This window comes from Gasterosteus aculeatus, chromosome 8 (assembly GCF_964276395.1).
Source record: "Gasterosteus aculeatus chromosome 8, fGasAcu3.hap1.1, whole genome shotgun sequence".
NCBI classification, from domain to species: Eukaryota; Metazoa; Chordata; class Actinopteri; order Perciformes; family Gasterosteidae; genus Gasterosteus; species Gasterosteus aculeatus.
In genome coordinates this window covers 3,218,110-3,238,704 of record NC_135695.1, presented here as the reverse complement: position 1 = coordinate 3,238,704, position 20,595 = coordinate 3,218,110, and the positions used below count along the sequence as shown (strand labels likewise).

The following is a 20,595-nucleotide window of genomic DNA, read 5'->3' as shown; positions in this document are numbered from 1 at the left end:
TTGATGTTTTGCAGGAAGCCTACCACACTTATTTATAAGCTACTTATTATAGAAAAGTTATCAAAAGTTGCTGAATGCTTCGTAGCGTTATAACAGATTTGAACTAATTTATCGTCTTTTTCTTGTAGTAAACAGTAATTGTGTAAAAATTGTATTCAGGGCCGTATAACGAACGCAATGTACAAAAGGTATGTTTTCAATTACATGTTGCATATGTGACGCATGTTCTCTGGATATAAGTGAAACACATCAAATACTGAAAGCATAGTATATGATCAGTAATAGTTTTCGGGCTAACATGAATCGACCATTCTATGACGTCATATGGGGGCGTGGCTTATGTCGACGTGCTGACGTGGCAGGTAAGTCGTTGACGTGCTGACGTCCATCCAGTGGTCCTGTAAACACGGGACGTGTTCTGCAAGCAGTTGCTGCATTTTCAGCAGCTTTCGCGGCCAATTAACCGTCTTTCCGTCCGGTGTGAGTTGCAGGAACGGCGTAGAGGGACCCAGGGACCGGGGGGAGCACGACCAAACCCCGGTAAGCACCGGCGGTCTGTCTACCTTGATGTAGCTTCAGCTAGCTAGCGTTAGCATCGTTGTGCCCAGGGCTGTGCTGGAGGGTAACGTAATTTAACGTTACGCTACGTTAGATGTACTTAGAGACGGTTTACGCCAAGTTTTAATGCAGCGGGGATAGCATAATTATACCCAAACGTCTTGATCCAAAGGAAAGGTCTGAAGCAGAATGAACATTGGTTCAAAAACTAAGAAGAGGGTGGTTCTGCCCAGTCGCCCCGAGCCGCCCACTGTGGACCAGATCCTAGAGGACATGAACGGAGCCGCTCCCAACGACCCGGTCTTCAGCATTCTGCAGAAGACTGGTCAAGGTGAGTCCACTCAGGCACACAGAGCCTCGTCAAACATGTGGTTTAGAGGTATGTCAATCACCACCTCTGACCCCCCAGAAGTGTGTCTATCGGCAGCACAGGTTCCTGCCCTCAGCCCGTATTCGTGATATTTTACTACCTTTGTCCTTTGTATTGGTAGTTTCTCTGCATGTGCCATCCGACGGGTCGTTCTCCTTTTCCGATTTTGTCCCTTCTCGTTTCCTCAAATCCACAAATCTGTGGCCTGTGAGGTTTGTCTATGCGTGCGTGTTTGTGTTCACCATACCTCAGTCACCTGATTCGTCACACTTTCGCAGACATATTGCTGAAAATGTTAATAAAGGTTCACAAATCCATTGCAGCGACTACGATTGTGTAAGTGAGCACACATTGAAGAAAATATATTTAATAAAAGATCGCCTGGATTCTGGATTCAAACCCTGTCGAGCTAAATGACAATAGCTTCTAAGAATGTTGTGCGACGCCATCGGCCACTCGAGCTTGAATGATTGCTCGATGTTTTCCTTATTTCCTTAATTTATTAAATTGTACATCGTCAGTGTCTTGGAAACGTCGTGGTTCAGAGTGAACCAAGACAACTGTTTTTTGGTTGCGTATCGTGGATTTACATATTACATTCCCACTGTTAAAAAAGGGCTTTACAGACAGTGAAATCCGAAAATACACCGGAAATTAGACAATTACGTTAATTAGCAGCATCAATATAAAAGGAGAATGGAAAAGTTAGTGCGACCTGTGCTCAGTAGAAATAAGTTTCGAAAGCTATAGAAAAAACAACAAAAAGCACCGATGGACCCTCGCAAAGTGAACAAGTTGCTTGAGTTCCAGATTAACAAAAACTATCTGACTGATTTCAACCAGAATCAGCGATACGTTCTTAAAAGACGAGCAGAGACTTACCAAGTGATAAGTAAGGCAATCCACACGACTGTATGGTCTCCTAACAAATTTTTAAATGTATTTAAAATGTTTATGCAATATAAATCCCAAACTGGACGAACTTCAGCTGCTGGTGAGGAGAGACGGAGACTTTTCTGCATCCTTTCTGCAAGCCCTAAAACGCATCCTGACCGACCGGGTCAAAGATTTTGTCAACAAAGTAAGTTGAGTTCTGAGACATATTTGTGTATTTGTTTTTGTCACAATGGAAAAAGCACCGTGGTAATGATATTTCCCTCTTTATGCATATTCTAGATAAACACAGGATCGGGTCTTTGCATTGCCAGAAGCCTCTGTGCTCCCAACCTCCTCAAACCAATGGCTTGGTAGAAAAGCTAAATGGGACAATTAGAGGGTAAAAATATGACTTTTCTACAAAATATATTTGAATAAAACCGCTTGTGATATACCATACATGGTGAATGACTGATATCCCGTTATTTCAGAGCTTTAAAGATGGTGCAGCACCACCCAAGTGACTCAACTAATTTGGAATACGAACAAAAAAGCTGTTAACAAAAAAACAAAACTTATTTTTTATGTATGGAAGGGAGGCCCGTTAGCTGTCTGAAATACCAGATAAGTGGCAGGTATGACAGCCTTTTACAGCACTACAAGCTGGTTATATATGTATATCTCTGCTGTAATGTATACTTGTCTTTTTCTTCACCTGTGTTAAAGATATCTGAGGAACGCATCCACATATTAATGACCAATGAGGACGTCTGCACCCACACTAACAACCTCAAAGATGTCAATAATGAAGTGGAGGCAAACATTGCTGACACGCAGGAAAAAGGTGCGAAAGAGGAAACTTGCAAAGGGAAGGATCGCAGCTTTGTAGTGGGGAACAACATTTTGTGAAAAGATATTTGGGAATAACAAAGAAAAGTGGGTTCCTGGAAACCGACGTGTTGGGTCCATACACAGTCATGGACAAAGTGCTGACCTGACGACCCTACAAGGAAAACAAGTTGGCAAAATAAACATTGACCATGTGAAGAGGTACGTGGAACCAGAAGTGCGGATACCTGCAAAATGGATTGCTGCCACATGCACTTCTCCTCCAGCACTGCAGTCCAGCCCCTTAAGGTGTTTGTACCCCGAAACAGACTCCTTGACCTCCAGTCTCCCTGCATGGGATGCACCTGCCTCCCCAGAGCAATGCAAGTATAAACGCCAATGCACGTTCAATATAAGAACAGTTTGGTGATGTTTTGGAACTTCATAGGTCATCAAAGCCCAAACTAGCCCTCCGTAAACAACTCTTTTCTAATCTCAGTAATAGCTGACATATGGGCGGGAAAACGTAAAGGTGTTCCTTGGAGCAAAGTGGGGCCTTGCAAGATTTTGGCCACTGACCTTCGAAATTTGGCCCCCGAGGCAGCTGGAGAGTGAGGTACAGACAGTAGATGCATGATGTCTTGCATTTGTTATGGCATAAAACACCCCACAATTGTCATTTAAGGTTTTAAATGCATTCATGCATACAATTGTGAGAATACATGTATAGACATTTCATAAAACCATGTATAAGAGTGGTCCGAGATGTATTGTGAAGGTCATTTTCCCAAAGGAGACGCGGATGCTTTACCTTGATCCTTTAGGTGAAACTCCGGATCACCTAAATAAATGCAAGGATGTGACAAGGCAAGCTACAAATCGGCAGTTAAAATTTTCTTTGTTACAAAACTATATATATATTGTGTTGTACTTAACAGAGCTTTATGAGACATAGAAATGTCCATATTTCTCGGTGGACTTGTACAGTAAGCCATACAAAACAACAGGACTCAACATCCTGTGGGGCACTTGTCTGGAAGGTAAGAGATCAACTGACCTTTGTTGAACTCTGCATGTTACTGATTTTTTAATATATATATATATATATATTAGAGCTTATTCTTAGCGGTGGCCTGATAGATTTATATACTGACGAGGCTTCTATTACTCAGTTGAGGAGAGAAATAGCTTGTAGACTGGTCACTGACTCCGTTTGGTATTTTTTTGTTTTGTCGTATGCACTTAGAAGTTATTGAGAAAGTAATCATTCTTGTGTAATATGCTAGAAAACCTGACAGAACTATATAGAACATGTGGGAATGCACAGCAAAGTCCAGGGACAAAGAAAGATGGCAATGATGACTGCGTGAGATTAAACGAACCGTTCTGTAATCTTACAAATATAATAATTCTCCTCAGATCCAGTGTGCAACATGTGGGCTGTGGTTCCACTGGCTCTGCATTGGAGAACCACCACTGGAGCAGGACTTCTACTGCCCTGCATGTTGTTTGTGATATAGAATAAGTATGTGGCTGAAGCTCTCCAACTCCAGGCTTTGTCTGTGCACTGCTGCAAACAGGTCAGCACCTGTTTAGTGGGGAAAATAAACTACAATCTAAATACAGAGAAGTCTAACAAACAGCATTCTAACATTACAAACAGGAACATACGCCATATTTAAAATTAATAACAGTGGGATTTTTTCATCACTCCTACACCTGTCTACTCAGCACTTATTGCATTACATCCTCGTGCTTCACCAGAGACTCTGTCTCTTCACAGGTCTCCATGGACCATGGTTCTATCTGGACCCTGGTCCTGCCTCCTGCTGTGGTTCTGTCATATCCATTGAAAGATTTGTAGCTCATGATGATCATTCTGTACACAAGACATCTATTGTACTTCTGTCCATCTTGGGAGAGGGATCCCTCCTCGCTTGCTCTCCCACAGGGTTCCTCCTCGTTTCTCCCTGTTTAAAAGGTTTTGGGGGAGTTTTCTTTATTTCGACGTGGGGGTCCTGGGGCAGAGGATGTAAAGCCCTCTAATGTAAATATTTGATTTTGGGCTGGACAAAATTAATTTTATTTAATGATAATTCTTCCTGAGTTTTTCCTGGCTTCTTGATATTCATGCACGGTGAAGCAACTTTATTTGTTTGTAAATTGTGAGCCATCAAGTCTTATAAGACGATTAAGGCCTGAATGTTTCTACAAGAAATCTCTTCATGCAGTGTTTACAACGGCTGTACATCATTACGTCCATTTCTTCATTTTGTGAATAGAACATTACTGATGCTCCATTCCTCCTGTGGCTCAGTGTCAGCAGTTATTGAGTATGTTCAAAGTATAATCGTCGCTTTTTGGTTCAAGGTGGTGGTTCAAAAGCATCGATACACATGTTTGGAAGTGTTCCACGATACGCCCACCAAAAACCAGTTGTTGTGGTTCACTCTGAACCAAAACGTTTCCAAGACACTGACGATGTACAATTTAATGTCAAATAAGGAAAACATCGAGAAATCATTCAAGCTCGAGTGGCCGACGGCGTCGCACGACCTTCTTAGAACCTATTGTCATTTTGCTCGACAGGGTTTGAATCCAGGTTCCAGGCGATCTTCTATTAAATATATTTTCTTCATACGTGGCAGTGATGCAGTGCTCACTTACACAATCGTAATCGCTGCAATGGGTTTGTGAACCTTTTTAAACATTTTCAGCAATATGTTTGCGAAAGTGTGACGAATCAGGTGACCGAGGCAGAAAACATCTGCTGCTGTTTGGTGCACACAAACACGCACGTGTAGATAAACCAGTAGGGACACAACACCGGAAATCAATCCCCACAGTGCATCTCGACGGGCATCCCAAATCCTGTAGCGCAATATGGAGGAGCGAGGGTGGAGAAAAAACTGGTGTATCATTTGCGAAGATATTTTGGAACCACAACTTTGCTCTACAAATGTCACAGCTGCTTCGTTTCTTTATTAATCTTAACTGAGGTGAACTTTGGATGCTACACATCAGAAGCGGTCCGTACACCCGTTGTCTCGTCTCTTACGGTCTGGTCATTGTGTTTTCCTAAAAGCTGTCTTGTGGTGTATGCACCGGTTCTCCCGTTTTCCTCATCAGATCCGAACCGGCCCTCAAACAGCGACGTGGACTTTCGCTTCCAGCAGTGTCAGAAGTATCTGGAGCTGAATGAGCGGCTGCAGGAGGCGCGAGGTCGCCTGTTGCGACAGAGGGAGGAGCTGCGAGTGGCGGGCGAGCAGCTGCAAAGGGACATGGAAGACGTCAAAGGTCAAACACTCTGACCTTCCACTGCTTTCTGTCAGTGTTCTGGACTCTTTTCTATCGGACTGATGTCAGCTGAATCGTGTTCATGGAACCAGACACGGGGGGGGGGGGGCGATGTGTGATGTGTTTTGTGTCACCGGCATGAACGGAAACGTGTACGCGCTGCTGCTTTCTTCATCATTATCAATCCATGTAACAATTCACTTCAATGAATCTTATGTCACATTGACAAGTTACCAGAATATGAAATAATGTTTCATTTGCATCTTCTCAGTAAAGACACATTATTCTTTCTAATTCTTATGTTTGAGAATCGAGGGCCATCATAATTGTCACAACCGTAGATTTATGTATTAACAGTTCACATGCTGGAATGACAAATGATTAAGATGTGTTCAGGCTGAATGTGAAGTCAATATTCACTCGATTTAATTTGTTTTTTACAATTGTATGCATCGCCTTCCTCTTGGCTTTCCTTCTTATTACAAGGCAGCGTCATAGTACTCGTCTTCATGTTGACCTACCCTGCAGAGGTCATCGGCCTCGTCTCAGACGAAGCGTGACTATTCCTTACACTGCAGCTATGTGAGGCAACTCCCCCAAAAGAGGAATTGGGTACCAAAAGGAGCCTCATGGTCTCTCTAACTCACACTGCTGTAGCCTTTCAATAACTTAAAACATCTTTATTTTATGAACAAATCGGCATTCCTTCTTTTTAAAAGATCATCTGATGATCGTCATTGAGTGTGACAGTATTCACAAATAAGTGACAAACACTTGCTGTGTAGAATATTCTGAATTAATACTAATGAAATGTGTATTTTTAGTTTATGTTAGGAAGGGATGCTAAACAGTAAGAACCGAAGGAAGCATTTCAGTGAGCACAATTTATTTCACTGTTCAAATGGGCTCCTGACTCGTTTTAACGGTAAAAAACAAAATCCTCATAGCAATGCTATTTTGTCCTACAAAGCAGTGGTCACCAACCCAAGCCGCTTGGCAAACGTGTCAAGAGGCACAAGTGCATGTCATTTTTCAAAATAAATAAAGATAATGTAAAATGACAAAAGGTTTTTTCTTTTTTTTTTCTTTCTCTATACCGAGTCGCAAGCGGCCCGGGGGTTGAGGACCACTGTTATAAAGAGTGAATAGAAAAGATAACGAAGTAAAGCTTAGTTTTTAAATAGATTTACAAGAACATTGAGTATTAAACCAGCATTTCAGTCATTGACTTTGAGCTTAACATCACTAATCGGGTCACCACTCATTCAAATGCATACTTTTTTCTCTATTTTCCACCTGCTAAAACGGAGGTTCTTTCTGAACACTGCTTCATAAACAAGATGTCAGTGTGTTAATAAAGAGCACTGTGTTGATGTCATGTTTTCTGTCATACTTGTTTCCTGTAATGTTCAGCCTCCCGCCTGCATGAAGGAAAGTCACCACCATGGTTTCATGAAACACATCACTTTGTTTATTGGATAAAAACATTTATGACACACTGCTGTTGCTTTGCCTATTTCACATGGCACCATAACTCCTCTGCGATCTTGTTGATTGGCGACAGGCTGGGAGCTTGCCGCCATGATGGGTCCATTTACCTAAAAGCTCCAGAGTTCTCTGGTATTTCACCTCATTTTCAGCTCGGGTGATTGATTCAGTCACATTTTTGTTAATTCTAACCATCTAGAATATTTAAATATTTAGTTTCTGAATTGGAAGACGCAATTTCCAAGTCTGCATTACTGTGGGAGGAAACTAAATGTTCCTGTCCAACATGAACAAGGCCGCAGACAGCAATAACGGACAAACTTCAGCGCTCACTGTTGGCTTTTAAACATGAAGACAAACTCCCCGTCTCTTTCACATCATTTTGTCCTGAATTTCCGTTTAGGGTCTGCTTAAGTGACTCTCCACCCAAAAACGGCCTTACATATCATTCACCCAAAGTTTAAAAATCCATTTCAAGCTCACAGGTCACTCAAATAAATGGCATAAAGGTTTGACTTTGTGGAAATATGTTCAGAAGTAATTTTAAATGCTGTGGTTTTAGAGTAGTAAACCGAATAATTCCTCCACTAAATGAGGTGACTCCCATGGCTACTTCTGTTGTCCTCTAGAACAAAAGCGTTTTAGTCCATTCCTCTTACAGGTACAATTATTTGTTTCACTACCCTTCACATAAGTATTCATAAATATAATAAAAAGTATAGTAACTCAGGGCAGAAGATGTAATGCCATCAACGCTAGTTTCTGAATGAAAGAAGCCTCTTGTGCAGGCGCAGTGATGACAGTTTTCACATTTAGTTTCAAACAAACTGAATTGATTTCAAATATCTTTCTCAACCTTTTTGTTAGCTATAAATAAAGCTGAGCATGTCTCAGATCAATTAGGCAAATTTGATGGTCAAAATTGAATTTCAAAATAGAAAAAAGGTAAGCAATGGAAAGCTTTTAATAATAAATATAAATAATTGCGGATAAAACAATTATTTCTGAACATGGTTTACCAACCTCAAAACCTTATTCCAACCCCCTTACTGTACATCAGGTGAGGGTTCGATACTGAGAAGATGCATATTAAAATCGCTTGTGAGAATTGAAAGGTTTGCATTCTAAATTTACTTGGGCTTTAATTATTCTCAAAGCATGCTACTAAAATATATTTTGATGGTAAAAACAAAACCATGTGTTTATGAATAAGGAGCCCAATGTAGATGCATGTTTGCTCTGTGCAGCAAACTGCTGTCTTCCCTCTCCCAGCGCACATGGGGGAGCGATGTTATAACTACAGAGAATATTCATCGACTTTATACTTGACTTCTTCTCTATTACTACTTTTACGCAACACAGTAAAGCAGATATTAAGACGTTAAGACTTTTGTGAGGACACAAGTTCATCGACTCAAAGCCCCACCATCACTGATTATCTTTTTGCTTTTTGACAGGAAATACTCAACAGCAAACAGTGCCTGAATCTAGTAGCAAACAAATATGTCATCACATTAGATGGACAGAGGTATGTAGTCCGTTTGTTCATTTACATTGACAGTTTATAGCATTATAGGTCTTTGTGGCACTTACACAATACAGATGGCTAGTGATGCGCTTTGTCAGGCTTTAGAAAGGGTTTTACCTCTGAATAACCTCATCATTGTATTCCATCGTTGACAGGTGTGTGTAAAGTCAGTGGTTATATTAGCATGCTGTCCGGGATCAAAACGGCTTCCTTTGCCCACCAGGAAGCTTTGAAAATGTTGTACATCTGCATATTATTTACAATACTGATGAAGACAGAGTACAAGAGCAGGTTGAAGTAACCTAGAATCAGCTGATAGTTGAGAAAATGACAGCATTTGCTATAACGTGTTCTGGATCAGTCGAGTAGGTGTTATGGTGAAAACAATTGACAAATCATATCCTCAAATGAATCATTTCTGAGCTTTAATCTACTTATTTCATCCACCCAAGTGTAGCTGGGAATTTTGACAATATCCACGGTGGGAAGTTATAAATATTGTTAATTTTGCTAAATCATTAATACCAAATTATGTGATTATTATGTGATTACATAATTTATCAGTATTTCATATTGTCATGAAAATGATTTCTACAAGCAGCTAATTCCACAGAAAATGTACAATTTCAAAATATAATAATTTTGTGAAATCAAAATGAATCATGCAATAATTTATTAGATCCGGATCTTAAATCGGATTAACAAACTCCTGTTCGTTGTTCATCAGTCGCCCTTAAAATATAGTTCAAGATTTAAAGATTTTCATCGGCTTGACCTGTAATACAGTCATCTCAGTCTATGATCACAATCGCCGAATGCACAATTTAAATGGAATTAAGGTGATTGCAGAATTTATTTGAAGAAATGTTTCATCAAAAAAAGTAGCCCCAACCCTCCAGGGCTCTTTGTGGAACAGGGTAGGTCATATTCAGTTGAATGGTGAATTAAAGGCCCGAAGCTGTACTTGATGTACATACGTGTATGTAAAAAATACTTTACATTCTGATTTAGTTATTACCTTCTAAGGAAAAGCCCAACTGAGAATTTCTTCAGAAGTTTGCATAATATTGATTTTTTTTTTTTTTTAATCAATTTTGTCCAATGGTGGGTAATGTGCTAAAATCAAGTTAAATGTATTTTGCTTCATGTTTCACTACATTTCTACCAGGCAATGATTATTCTACAAATACAAAAAAGTACAAAAAGATACACTTGGGTTTCATGTGGGATTCTTCTGTGAAGTGCATCTCTAAAAGTTATTGATGGTCTGCTCATCTCAGACTTGTCTCAATGCATACATCCAACTCGGTATGAATGGTCGATGGAAGCTGTGGTCAATTGTTCAGGAAGCAAACCTTGAATGCACTGAATGGGGAAAGTAAGGGGTCAATACCCGAGGTAAAGGGATCAGCACACTCCTAAAATGTCCAGTGCTGAGTTTCATCCAGGAACGCAGAAAAGTCATTCGTGTTGTTAACCTAACACCCTACGACTCACTTTTGGCTCCTGACTTTTCATTAATTGGGGCCTCTTGGCTTTGTGTGTCTTGCATGCTACAAGAAATGGGGCTTGGGGTGTAATTAAATGGAGTGATTCGGGCAGCCTTGCTGGGAGACCCTTGGCGGAAATGGACAGCTCCACCCACGTGGCTGTCTGAGGTACCAGTGGAGACGGTGCTGCGACTCTTAAGTGTCACCTCGCATTCTCCATCTTGTAGGTTACTCCCAGAAATTGCACCAATTTTTCGTTGCGTAAATCGTGCAACTTCCTCTGAGATCACCCGAGTTGTTTCGACCGTTGGAGAGGTGCTTGAGTTGGTCTTGTTATTTGAAAAATCTTCTGTCTGCACTGTCGCATCACTTGTCTTGCGTGATGCAAGTACAATGGTTGGCAGTTTTCCTGGAAGAGCTGGTGGCTTCGGCAGCTCACAGTCAGGAGAAGGAACCAAAGGTAATGCGTTGGCTGGAAGGGTGCTTTTCAAAATCTGAGGCACATCTTCATCCCTGATCCTCCTCCATGTAACTCTGTCATTTAGCCGTGATGCAGACCTGGGACCTTTCTTCTTTGTATCATCTTCACTCTTTGCTCTTCCACTTGAATCGGATGAAGACGAGCGAAGGGAGGAGCGGCTGGTCACTCGGCTTAGTATGTTAATACTTGGTGATGAGGCGTGACGTTTAAAGTTGTCTTTGTCTTGCTGCTGCCTGGGTCCGGACACTCGTGTGTGCACGTTTCGCTCAGCTACCCTGCAGGGGCTTTCGGAGCTAGTTCTCCTGTGTGAGCGCCTTGTAGATAGGTCCCTTTCACTGGAGGTTGCTCGAGAGAGGGTGGTGGTGTGCTTTTGTCCGCTGCGGTCTGCCCTCTGGATTTGCTGTGTTTGCCTTGGACTTTTTACTTGCACCCTTCTCAGGGTCTGCGCAGCTACCTTAAGTTCCTGACAGCGGGATGAGCAAAGAAAGACAGCTGAAGCTCCAGGAACGGCTTTGTGGGGGGATCCATTCTGAGATCCAGGCCTGTTTCGTGCAGAGCCATCTCTTCTCAGCACAGTTTGTGATTCCTTAATGAAAGTCAACTGTCTCAAGAATCCATTGCGCTCAGACTCACTGCCACTTGAATGGACAGAAGTCATCCTGACCAGTCCAAATCGATTGGCAGTAGGGACCCGTTTCCCGTTGGCCTGATTGGTTTGTCTCGTGGTTGTTTGGTTAGTTACCAGAGGCGACAGAGCCCTGGGCCTGACTGCATTTTGCATAAAAGGGATTCGGACAGGTGACTTTTGAGTTTTAGGGGGTGGGGACTTTTCATTATGATTCACAACAGGAGAGCGCCCCTTTCTTTCCGCTGGACCACTAGCTGGCGGACTACTAGGTGGAGAGGAATTTTTTTTCTGGATTGATTTATTCGTCTGAGTTGGGGATAACATCTTCTTCTGCGACTGCTTGGATATTGTAGAGCTTTGCGATGATCCAGAGGATGAACTTTTTGGTATCCTTGGAGGTGGAGTAGAGCTCCTCTTTGGCAAGGACAGTTCAAAGTCCTGCGGGTGTCCTAATCGGTGAAGGCTCTTTGATCGGTGCTGAGCCAGGTTAGGATTCTTTGGAGCATCTGTTTTTCTGGGAGGAGGTATTTGTGACGGAGCAGTCTCTTTTTTTGGCGTATAGATCACTGTCCTGCCTCTAAAAACCATTGGTAAATTTGGAACTGGCTTGCGCTGTGCAAAGTCTAGAGGTTTATTTGCCTTTTTGTCTTTTGCAAACTTCCTTTCTTTAGGTGTGAAGCTGGATGTTGACATGAAGGACAGGACTGATTCAGTCTCTTCCGAGGATGGCTCCTGAGACTTTGATGCTTGCAGTTCACTGACAACACAATTAGCACCTTCTTGTATCGCTCTCCATTCAACACTATTAAGGTCTGAATCTTTATCCCAAGCTGTGTCATCACTATCCATTTCCTCGTTCCACACATCAGCGGCCTTTTGTTTTTGAGTATTTTCTGCTTTTTTCTTCCTTGCAGCAAGCTTCCTTCTCTGCTTTGGCATGGCAGAGGTTATGCATTTCTGAAGGAGGTCATCCTCTGAATCCATGCTGACAGAGCTCGGCGAGCTTGGCTCTTCATATTGGCTGTGGATGTTCATAAACTTTGTTTGTTTCATCATATTCAGTGTTTTGTTGTGTCTGTTTTTGTACCAAATTTGCTGTGCCCTTGATTTATGATCCTCAAACTCTGCATCACTTAGTGAACTAAGTGAGGAGCTGAGTGAGTAGCAGCCCAGGGATTCATCCTTCATCAGATTTTGTTTTATTCTGTGAAATCCCCTGGTCATTGCTTGTGAATTATCAATCTTGCCAATACTCGTCATGCTCCGGGAAAGTGTATTTTTATTTCCTTCCCTTATCTGTTTTCTACTTGTTCGTTTCTGCGCTTCATTCTTGTCGTTGTAGAAGCTGTTACTGTCCTCTAAAGAACGTGTTGTTTGTCGGTAGACTGTTTTACCTTTTTGTGAACCAACATTACAATTACTTTCTGTGTTTTGCTTGATGACGGGCAGATCCAGTTTCCTGACTGGCCCTTGACCTTGCCTCTTGTTTTGTTGGTTAGGAGACTGATCACGATTTCTTTGCTTTGCTACTCTGTCGGCTACCTCCTTGCTCTGCATAAGCACCCTCTGAGTGGGGACGATATGTTTGGTTGTTTGGTTCATTTGTATCTCAGGTGGGTAGTTCATTCGGTTGGGTTTATGGAAGTGTGAGAATATCCTCAAGTCTTCTATCCTCTTTGCTTCATCATTGAGCAATTCCTGTTTGTTCATTCCTTTAGCTGTGCAATCTTTAGCTCCCCTCTCCTTTACTGGATACTGAAGTGTTTCATCACTTAGCGATGTTGTACTGGAGAAGTTGACTGGTGTACCTTCTGCAGAATCAGTGAAGGATGAATCATCATATTTAAAGTCCTTTTGTGGAATGACAATTCTCCTCCCTGGACACAGTTGGGTTTTGCCATTTGGAAGCATCATGTACATTGGAAGATGTACCTGTTTTCGGATCTGAGAATTGAGAATATGAGGAGGGATGGTTGTCATCAGGGAAGATCTTACTTTTCGGAACTTGGAGGGCATTGCTGAGTTAATGCATTCCTTTAAGATTTCTATGTCATCATCTGAATTCTCACTATATCTCTCCCCATGCTCAAATCCTTGCTCATTGTCATCAGGGAAAGGAAGATTTTTATCATTTTGCTGGAGTAGTGGGGTCAATTTCAGCTCCACATCTTTTTGTATGTAGTGTTCGTGAAGAGGCAGAGCACTTAAGCTCGATGCACAAGAAAAGTTCTCACTGGGCTTTTCCACAGTGAAGTAGATCATAGTGTCCAAGTCAGGAGGAAGGTTAAACCTATCTTTGGAGTCTGCAATTTCCATGAAAGTTCGCAGACTACTTTCCCATTGGCCAGCTATTTCAGTGGCCTGTGTCTCTGGTCCATTTGGCTCAATGCAACATGGAGTTTTACTTCGACTGGGAGGCATTGTTTGACCTGGGCTGTCTGGAAGATCACTGGGGCTTATTGTACCATCAATCATCTCACTGCAAGGATCACTTTGGATTGAGCTGGCAATTGAGGAAGCCTCGAAGCTGCCCAGTGAACTGACTGAGCTACAGCGACTCATTACCAGAGGTGTCTCGTGAATGTAGTTCTCAGAGGAACTGGATGGAGACCTGTCTTCCAGTAAGGCAGGTGAAGCTCCTCTAAGGAACACCTTTTCTCTTTTTGCAGGGCAGGAAATCTCAATGGGATCAGTATCTTTGTTGGGGAAGGTTTTTGAGTCGGTCATCAGCAGCTGGCTGTCACTCAGATCCTCCAAGGTTTCATCCTCTTCAACTCTCTTCACCACTTCTCCATCCTCCACCTCAATTATTTCTAATGACGAGTCACTCTCTAGCTCATTCTCACTCTGTCCGTCCAGTGCCCCGTCGCCAGAAGAGAGAGAGGACAGTGAACTGCAGCGGGAGAAACAGATAGGGGTGTTCTCCACCGAGTATTTCTGCACCGTCTCCATCGAGCCGATAGTTGGACTTCTTGATGTCATTGGAGAAAATTTCGTAATACTACCCACAGTCATCCCAGTAGGTACCCATGCTTGTCTCCTCATTGCTTGGGCAGCCTGGACATTGATGGCTGTTTTTGCTACACCAAATTTGGCGACACTTTGAATAAGTGGGACCTGTTGATAGGAAGGAGACAGCTTAATTGAAGTCATGCTGACATCAGAGGAGAGTTTAGTTGATGCACTGACAGGTGTTTGTAAAGGTTGATCCTGGTTCTTTTCTGCGTCTGTGCTGCTGAGCTTTAGATCTAAAACATCTGCATTGTCCACACAATCTCTCTCTGGAATATCTTGTTGGTTCATCTCCGTCAGGAGGGCAGGTCTTACATTGAGGTAATCTTGATGAGCCACCTTTAGATCAAGCTGGTTGGGTCGTTGTTGCATCATAAGAGCTCTTGGGGGTGGTCGCATTTGGTCTTTGCTGCCGCAGTAGCCATCACTGGTGCTTCCGCTGTTTAGGCTGTCTGTTGATACACTTGTATGGGCGGTTTTGAGGCGCAAGAGCGCATGGGCCCTACTGAGGCGTTCTCTGTGGGCCAAGCTGCTTGTATCAGATAGACGGCAGGGGGAGGATGATTTTGCCCGGGCTTCATTTAGTTCATCTAGTCCACAAGGCCAGTCTGCCAAGTGATCTTCAGAGCTGAGGCTAAAACTATCCTCAGAGGATGTGTGCATGGTGATGTCTTCCACTAACCTGTCAATCTTAGCTACCGTGTTGGTGATCTTTTTTGCTAGCTTCTCCGCAGCTGCTGATACATCGTCAATGGGAGCCAGTCTCTTCTCGACCATTTGAGGCAAGCCTACGTCTCTTTCAGGGTCAGTGTCTCTCTTACGTGGTTGGTTTTGATGGAAGTTAGAGTTGGTGAGAAACATTGACAGCATAGACAAGTTCCCAGTGTCCAGGCTGCCGGAAACATTTGGCGCCTCGTCATCATCAAAACAACCAGAATCAGATGCGTAATCCTTTGCCAGACTCTCAACGTGTCGTAGCGGCTTGTTGGTCAGGTGCTTTGGGCTCTGTTTTTCAAGAGTATCAAAAGTCTCAGCCAGGTGTTTGGCGTCCAGCTCTGCCTCCAGAGCCTTCTGTTTCCTCATATAGAGGGAGGGCATACAGGAGCCAGGGGATATGACCGCAGCATCCTTATATTTTAGGGGTCGATTAGTGAGGAGATTCCTTAAAGCGGCGGCACTGCCCATTGCTATCATTTTGTGCTTGGAGTGGATAAGGTTGCGGAGCATGCTGACTGCCCCAAGGTCCCACAGCAGCTCCTGATCTTTTGGACTTCTGGCAGAAAGGTTCCAGAGAGTGCCACAGGCGTTGCTCACTATAGTCAGGCTGTGGGAGCGCAGGTGCTGCAGCAGAGTCTGTAGGCAGTTGTGGTCCCTGAGGATTTGCCTGTGAAGTAGATTTAATTTTATTTCGTAGTTGTTAAAAAAAGTATGACAAAAAACCCTCTTAACTCAAGTTAGACTCAAGTTAAACTTTCTAGCTTTTCTTGGAGTAAGCTAGAAACCTACCTGTAATCTTCCCGTGTGGCAACCAGACTTGACACATTTCGGAGAATTCCACCACCGCTCTCGATGATGGCCAGCGAGTTGGTTTGACAGCGGTACGTTAGCGTGCTGACGAGGAAGCCCAGAGCACCATCCACTGAACAGATTGCCACTTTGTTTTCAATGCTGTGAGCCGACAGATTCCATAGAGCACTGAGGAGGCTCTTCAAGGTAGACTCCTGGAAAAACAGCGAAACAAAAAAGAGAATCCTTATAAAGAGTGTAAATGCGATGCAAATTTATGGGAAGTTGTGTGCCGGGATATTTCCTGGCTGGGACAAAACATTTCCCAACTTCTTCCACTGGTTACTTACCAGGCCAAGTGTCTAGTAACTGAAATTCTCTAGTGACTGCAAAGCTGATTTTTTTACCGCCACTGTATTTATTAGACTATTTTCAACAATCATTTTAAAATCCCTTTCTTCAAAATAAATCTTACGCAAGCTACAAATCTGCTGTAGAAAAAAATGTATCTCGGATTAATAAAGTAACGATCTACTGTATCTATTGATCCATCCATCTATCTCTGTAAAATATTTGTAAAGAATATATGTTTCTGCTTTTTAGTTCCTCACATATTGCGTTGGTAGGTTAGTCCGGCGTTACCTTGGTGGCCTGGAGGGCACAGGTCATCAGTGCAGAAACACAGCCGATGTCTCTGAGGACTCTCTTGCTGCTGATATCAGCCCTCCAAGACAGATTCCTGAGGATGCTGGAGACCACCTGATGAAGCTCCTCACTGTCAGAGGATAGCTGGGCTACCAGAGCCTGCAGACAGCTCTTCTTTGAGCACAGAGTAGCCTGTTGGGTGGAGGAGTGGTGGTCAAACAGTCATTGTATATTAATAAGTCATAGTATCTGTACAAAATTTAAATAATAGTGTGGTATTTTCAATGGGTATCTATAAGGCATTGTATGCATGTATGTATGTAAAAACTTTAATTGTCAAAGAATTTTATGTCATGCTTTAGTATGTTGAAGTCATAAAAAGTCATAGTACAGTACGACATACTGACAAAAGTATATTATGTTTATCATTAAAATGATGTATTGTGTGTATATTAAGAAAGTTACAGTATAGTCAATCCTAAAAATGTCATTGTTAGATATGTCTTATTGAGTCACAAAAAGTATAGTGTGTCCAAAAAATTCATAGCATAGAATAGTATAGTTTTTTATGTAAAATAGGGCATTTAAGATAAAAACGTTGCTCTTTGCAAAGGCCATCTTAAGGTAATAAAGCACTTAATTTCCCCCCCAAAAAATGTCCCCCCAAGTAAGCATTGGAATCTCTGAACATTTGAGACAGAGTGGTTTTTTGGTTAGGCTCTGATCTCAATGGCAAACTTTCTATTTTTGTGGAATGCCATGTCCAATAGCTTCTCAGACTCGTAGTTCTTCAACATAGTCATAGTCATAGCGTCATCAAAAAGTAATAGTAAGCTCTATATAGCATGTAAAAAACGACATAGTATAGTATGTGAAAAAATAATAAATTTTCAGCTTATTTTTTCAAAAACAGTTATAAACAAGAGAGAAAAAGTTATAAAGGCCACATTATTACAGTATTTTGAGAAAATGTCGTTGTTAAAAAAAGAATTCAAGAAATGTAAAAAATCTACAATATACTGTATGCTAAAGTAGTAGTATCAGTCTTTACTATACAAGCACAACTCCTGCATTGTTCATCATGGAGTTACATCTGAAAATAACTGCAGCTGTCAGATAAATGTAGCGCAGTATTAATAAGCAAATAGATATAAAGTGGAGGTGAAGTAGAAATCAGCTTACATTGTCAAATAAGTTATAAATAGTATACAGTCTTTGAGAAATGCAGTTAAACGCCACCACTGTTTTCATGTTACTTTAAAAAAAACTTTCTTTATATTTCCATAGTCTGTCTTGCGGCTGTTATATCTCTGTTGTCATTTGTGGGATCAATTAAGTTAATTCATCTGTTTGTTTTGTTTTACTCTTTGCTCCATCCGCCAAGCACCACAGCTCACCAATCCATGCACTTCATAAAACCACAGGGATCCTGTACCTTGTTGACGACGTCCCCGAAGGTGAGGTTGGTCACGGCCATCCCTGCGTAGCGGCGCAGTGCCATGTTGATGGGGTCGTTCTGCATACCATACATGTCCTGGTCCAGGTGGATGAGATCGGCCACGACCTGCAGACCGCCTGGCAGGCAACACACAAGCGTCTGAGCCAATCATGTTACTGATAGTGTGGGAATGAACAAAAGCACCAGTAGGTGCTGTGAGATACCTAATTCATTCATGGCGCGTCGGTACTCCTCTTCAAAAGAAAGCTTCATGATGGCGCACATGGCCTGGCAGATCTGAGGTTCCACCGGTTCAGGGATGTCTGTGGAGAAGAAAAACAAGAACTATTAAATATGAGCACATAACACAATTTCTACAATCACTCCACTGGCTCCCTGTCTTATTCCTTAGGTAAGCATGTTGCAGCTGGTCAAGGGGGAAGGTAACTATTACATATAAGCATCGTCATTGTATAGTTGATGTTAATCAGAATCTACAAGTAGCTACCCCTGACATGTAGAGGAGTATCTGATTGCAACAAAACCCGCCAGTAGTTTTTGAGTTCTCTGATTGAAGAGGACTATTACTCACTGGCGCTTTTCGTTCCCCCAGGAGACGACGTCCCCGCGTGGCTCTCGATCCAGTCCCAGCCGCTGTCACAGTAGGTCCGGACCTGCTCCAGCATGTGCAGCACCCTCATCTCCCGGCGGGCCTGGCCCTCGTCCTGCTGGGAGTAGATGATGTTGTGGAGGGCGGCGCTGGCTCTGGATTTGGCCTCTCTGCTGCAGCTTGTCGCCGTAGCGGCAACGGACGTCTCCCCGGGGGCGCCTCCGCCGCCCCCTGGGGCTTCGTGCAGGATCTGGACCAGCAGAGGGACGCAGCCGGACTTCCTCATGGCGATGCAGCTGTCCTGAGAGCTGGACAGAGCCAGTAGGGTCCGAGACATCTCCTCCTTGTCTCTGTTAGCGAGCATGGAGAGCAGCCAGAACACCATCTCCACCTGATGGGAGGCAGAGGACAACTTGAATTAATACGTTGCTTTAAAATGGATGAAGAAGTTGATAAAATAATAGTTTCATGTGCTGATTTTCCTTTTAACAATGTTAAAATTTGTAATAAATTAGTAATAATTAGGGCTGTCCACATTAATGCATTAATCTATGCGATTAATGTGGCCTAGATTAACGCAACAAAATATTTTAACATAGTCAACGTTCGTTTGTTTAATTCTGTCTCCAAGATGATCAAATGTGTGTAGTTTTGTGTTAAAAATAATATTAACAATTAAACAACAGTGTCTAAAATACACGCTCCTTACTCCTTACTCCTTACTTTTAAAATTTTGTCTTTAGAAGAAAACCAAACATTCATCATAAACAACATTGTAACAACAACAACATTCATTAATCGCCACCAACAGTAATATTCATTTTCTTTTGAATATTATTCACTGGGGAAATCTTTCTACTTTTAATATTTGAGTCATTTTCTTTTGAGTATTTTTATGGTTTAATTGAACTACAAATGCAATCACATCACATCATATTATTATTATTATTTCTCGCTGTTGTTTTACCTTGCTGCCTCCGTCTGTGGGAGCGTCGCTTCCTGCTGCCGCTGATGACGTGCTGTTGTCTGGTTCTCCAGCAGGAGGCTTCTCAGCACCAGACAGCTGCACACACACACACACACACACACACACACACACACACACACACACACAGAGGGAGGGTGAAGAAGACATGAGGATGAGGTGGGGAAATGAAATAACGATTGATCGGATTCTGTAACCGGGCGGTAGAGTATCTGGTTCCTGTCTGAGAGGGTCCGGTTACATCAGAAGTACAGAAGCATTATATTAAATATATTGTGTAAATTATTACATGATTAAAAGAAATGCTGACTGAGCAATTACAACAGATCTGGGTTACAAGGTTGACCTTTTCCTTCTTTCTTGTGTGTGTGTGTTGCAGTTTAATGGTGAATTAATGTTGGTATTTTGTTGGTATAGTTGGTGCTTAGGGTTTGGTAATAGCTGTTTAACTGACAAACAATAACTTATTCAGACACAAAGAGTAACACTATTAGAGAGTAAAATTTACAATTTAGTGACACATTCTCTAAACTACCAGAGGCTTTGTTTTTTAAATTATTATTACTTATTATTTATTGGGTTTTACTTTTTAAATTTCTAAATTTTTTTGTTTTTGTTTTGTAGCCTCTGATCCTTTACTGAAACACTTTACTTAAATATATGAATATGGATAAATCAATCCATCATATAATAACATTCAATGTTGGCTGATTTAAGAAAAGAACTGAACGTTTCATCGCCTGCTAATCCTCTTTCACACACACACACACACACACACACACACACAATTTGTCTGCAGACAGTCTTTGGCACACAGACACATCACACCCTGAGGTGTTGCCATGGTTACGGGAT

The 20,595-nt window shown here is 42.1% G+C and overlaps 2 protein-coding genes across 11 annotated transcripts in view; one reads left to right on the top strand and one right to left on the bottom strand.

The window, feature by feature from the left end:
• Positions 1-310: 310 nt before the first annotated feature.
• On the top strand, positions 311-7,307 carry c8h19orf25 (chromosome 8 C19orf25 homolog). 9 transcript variants are annotated; one of them, XR_013468580.1, is made up of 11 exons: positions 353-540; positions 731-889; positions 1,917-2,009; positions 2,105-2,204; positions 2,296-2,439; positions 2,531-2,854; positions 2,962-3,015; positions 3,132-3,248; positions 3,571-3,672; positions 4,052-4,212; positions 4,416-7,307. XR_013468580.1 is itself a non-coding variant. In XM_078108027.1 (5 exons), the coding sequence occupies exons 2-5, from the start codon at positions 748-750 to the stop codon at positions 2,556-2,558; spliced, it is 363 nt and encodes a 120-aa protein (XP_077964153.1). In that variant the 5' UTR covers positions 353-540; positions 731-747; the 3' UTR covers positions 2,559-2,716. The 9 variants fall into 9 exon arrangements, 3 of the variants coding, with proteins under 3 accessions (XP_040040287.1, XP_077964153.1, XP_077964154.1); XR_013468578.1 differs by having other exon boundaries at positions 350-540; positions 2,531-3,015; XR_013468579.1 differs by having other exon boundaries at positions 4,052-7,307.
• Positions 7,308-7,377: 70 nt separating this feature from the next.
• Positions 7,378-20,595, bottom strand: part of apc2 (APC regulator of WNT signaling pathway 2) — a 31,926-nt gene continuing 18,708 nt past the window's right edge. For both annotated transcript variants that reach the window (XM_078108022.1, XM_040184340.2), the window contains exons 8-14: positions 19,723-19,818; positions 18,738-19,146; positions 18,370-18,468; positions 18,143-18,282; positions 16,705-16,899; positions 16,063-16,277; positions 7,378-15,940 (exon numbers count right to left, since the gene is read on the bottom strand). In XM_078108022.1, the coding sequence (XP_077964148.1) occupies positions 10,432-15,940; positions 16,063-16,277; positions 16,705-16,899; positions 18,143-18,282; positions 18,370-18,468; positions 18,738-19,146; positions 19,723-19,818 (6,663 nt within the window). In that variant the 3' untranslated portion in view covers positions 7,378-10,431. The remainder of the gene's footprint in view (positions 15,941-16,062; positions 16,278-16,704; positions 16,900-18,142; positions 18,283-18,369; positions 18,469-18,737; positions 19,147-19,722; positions 19,819-20,595) is intronic.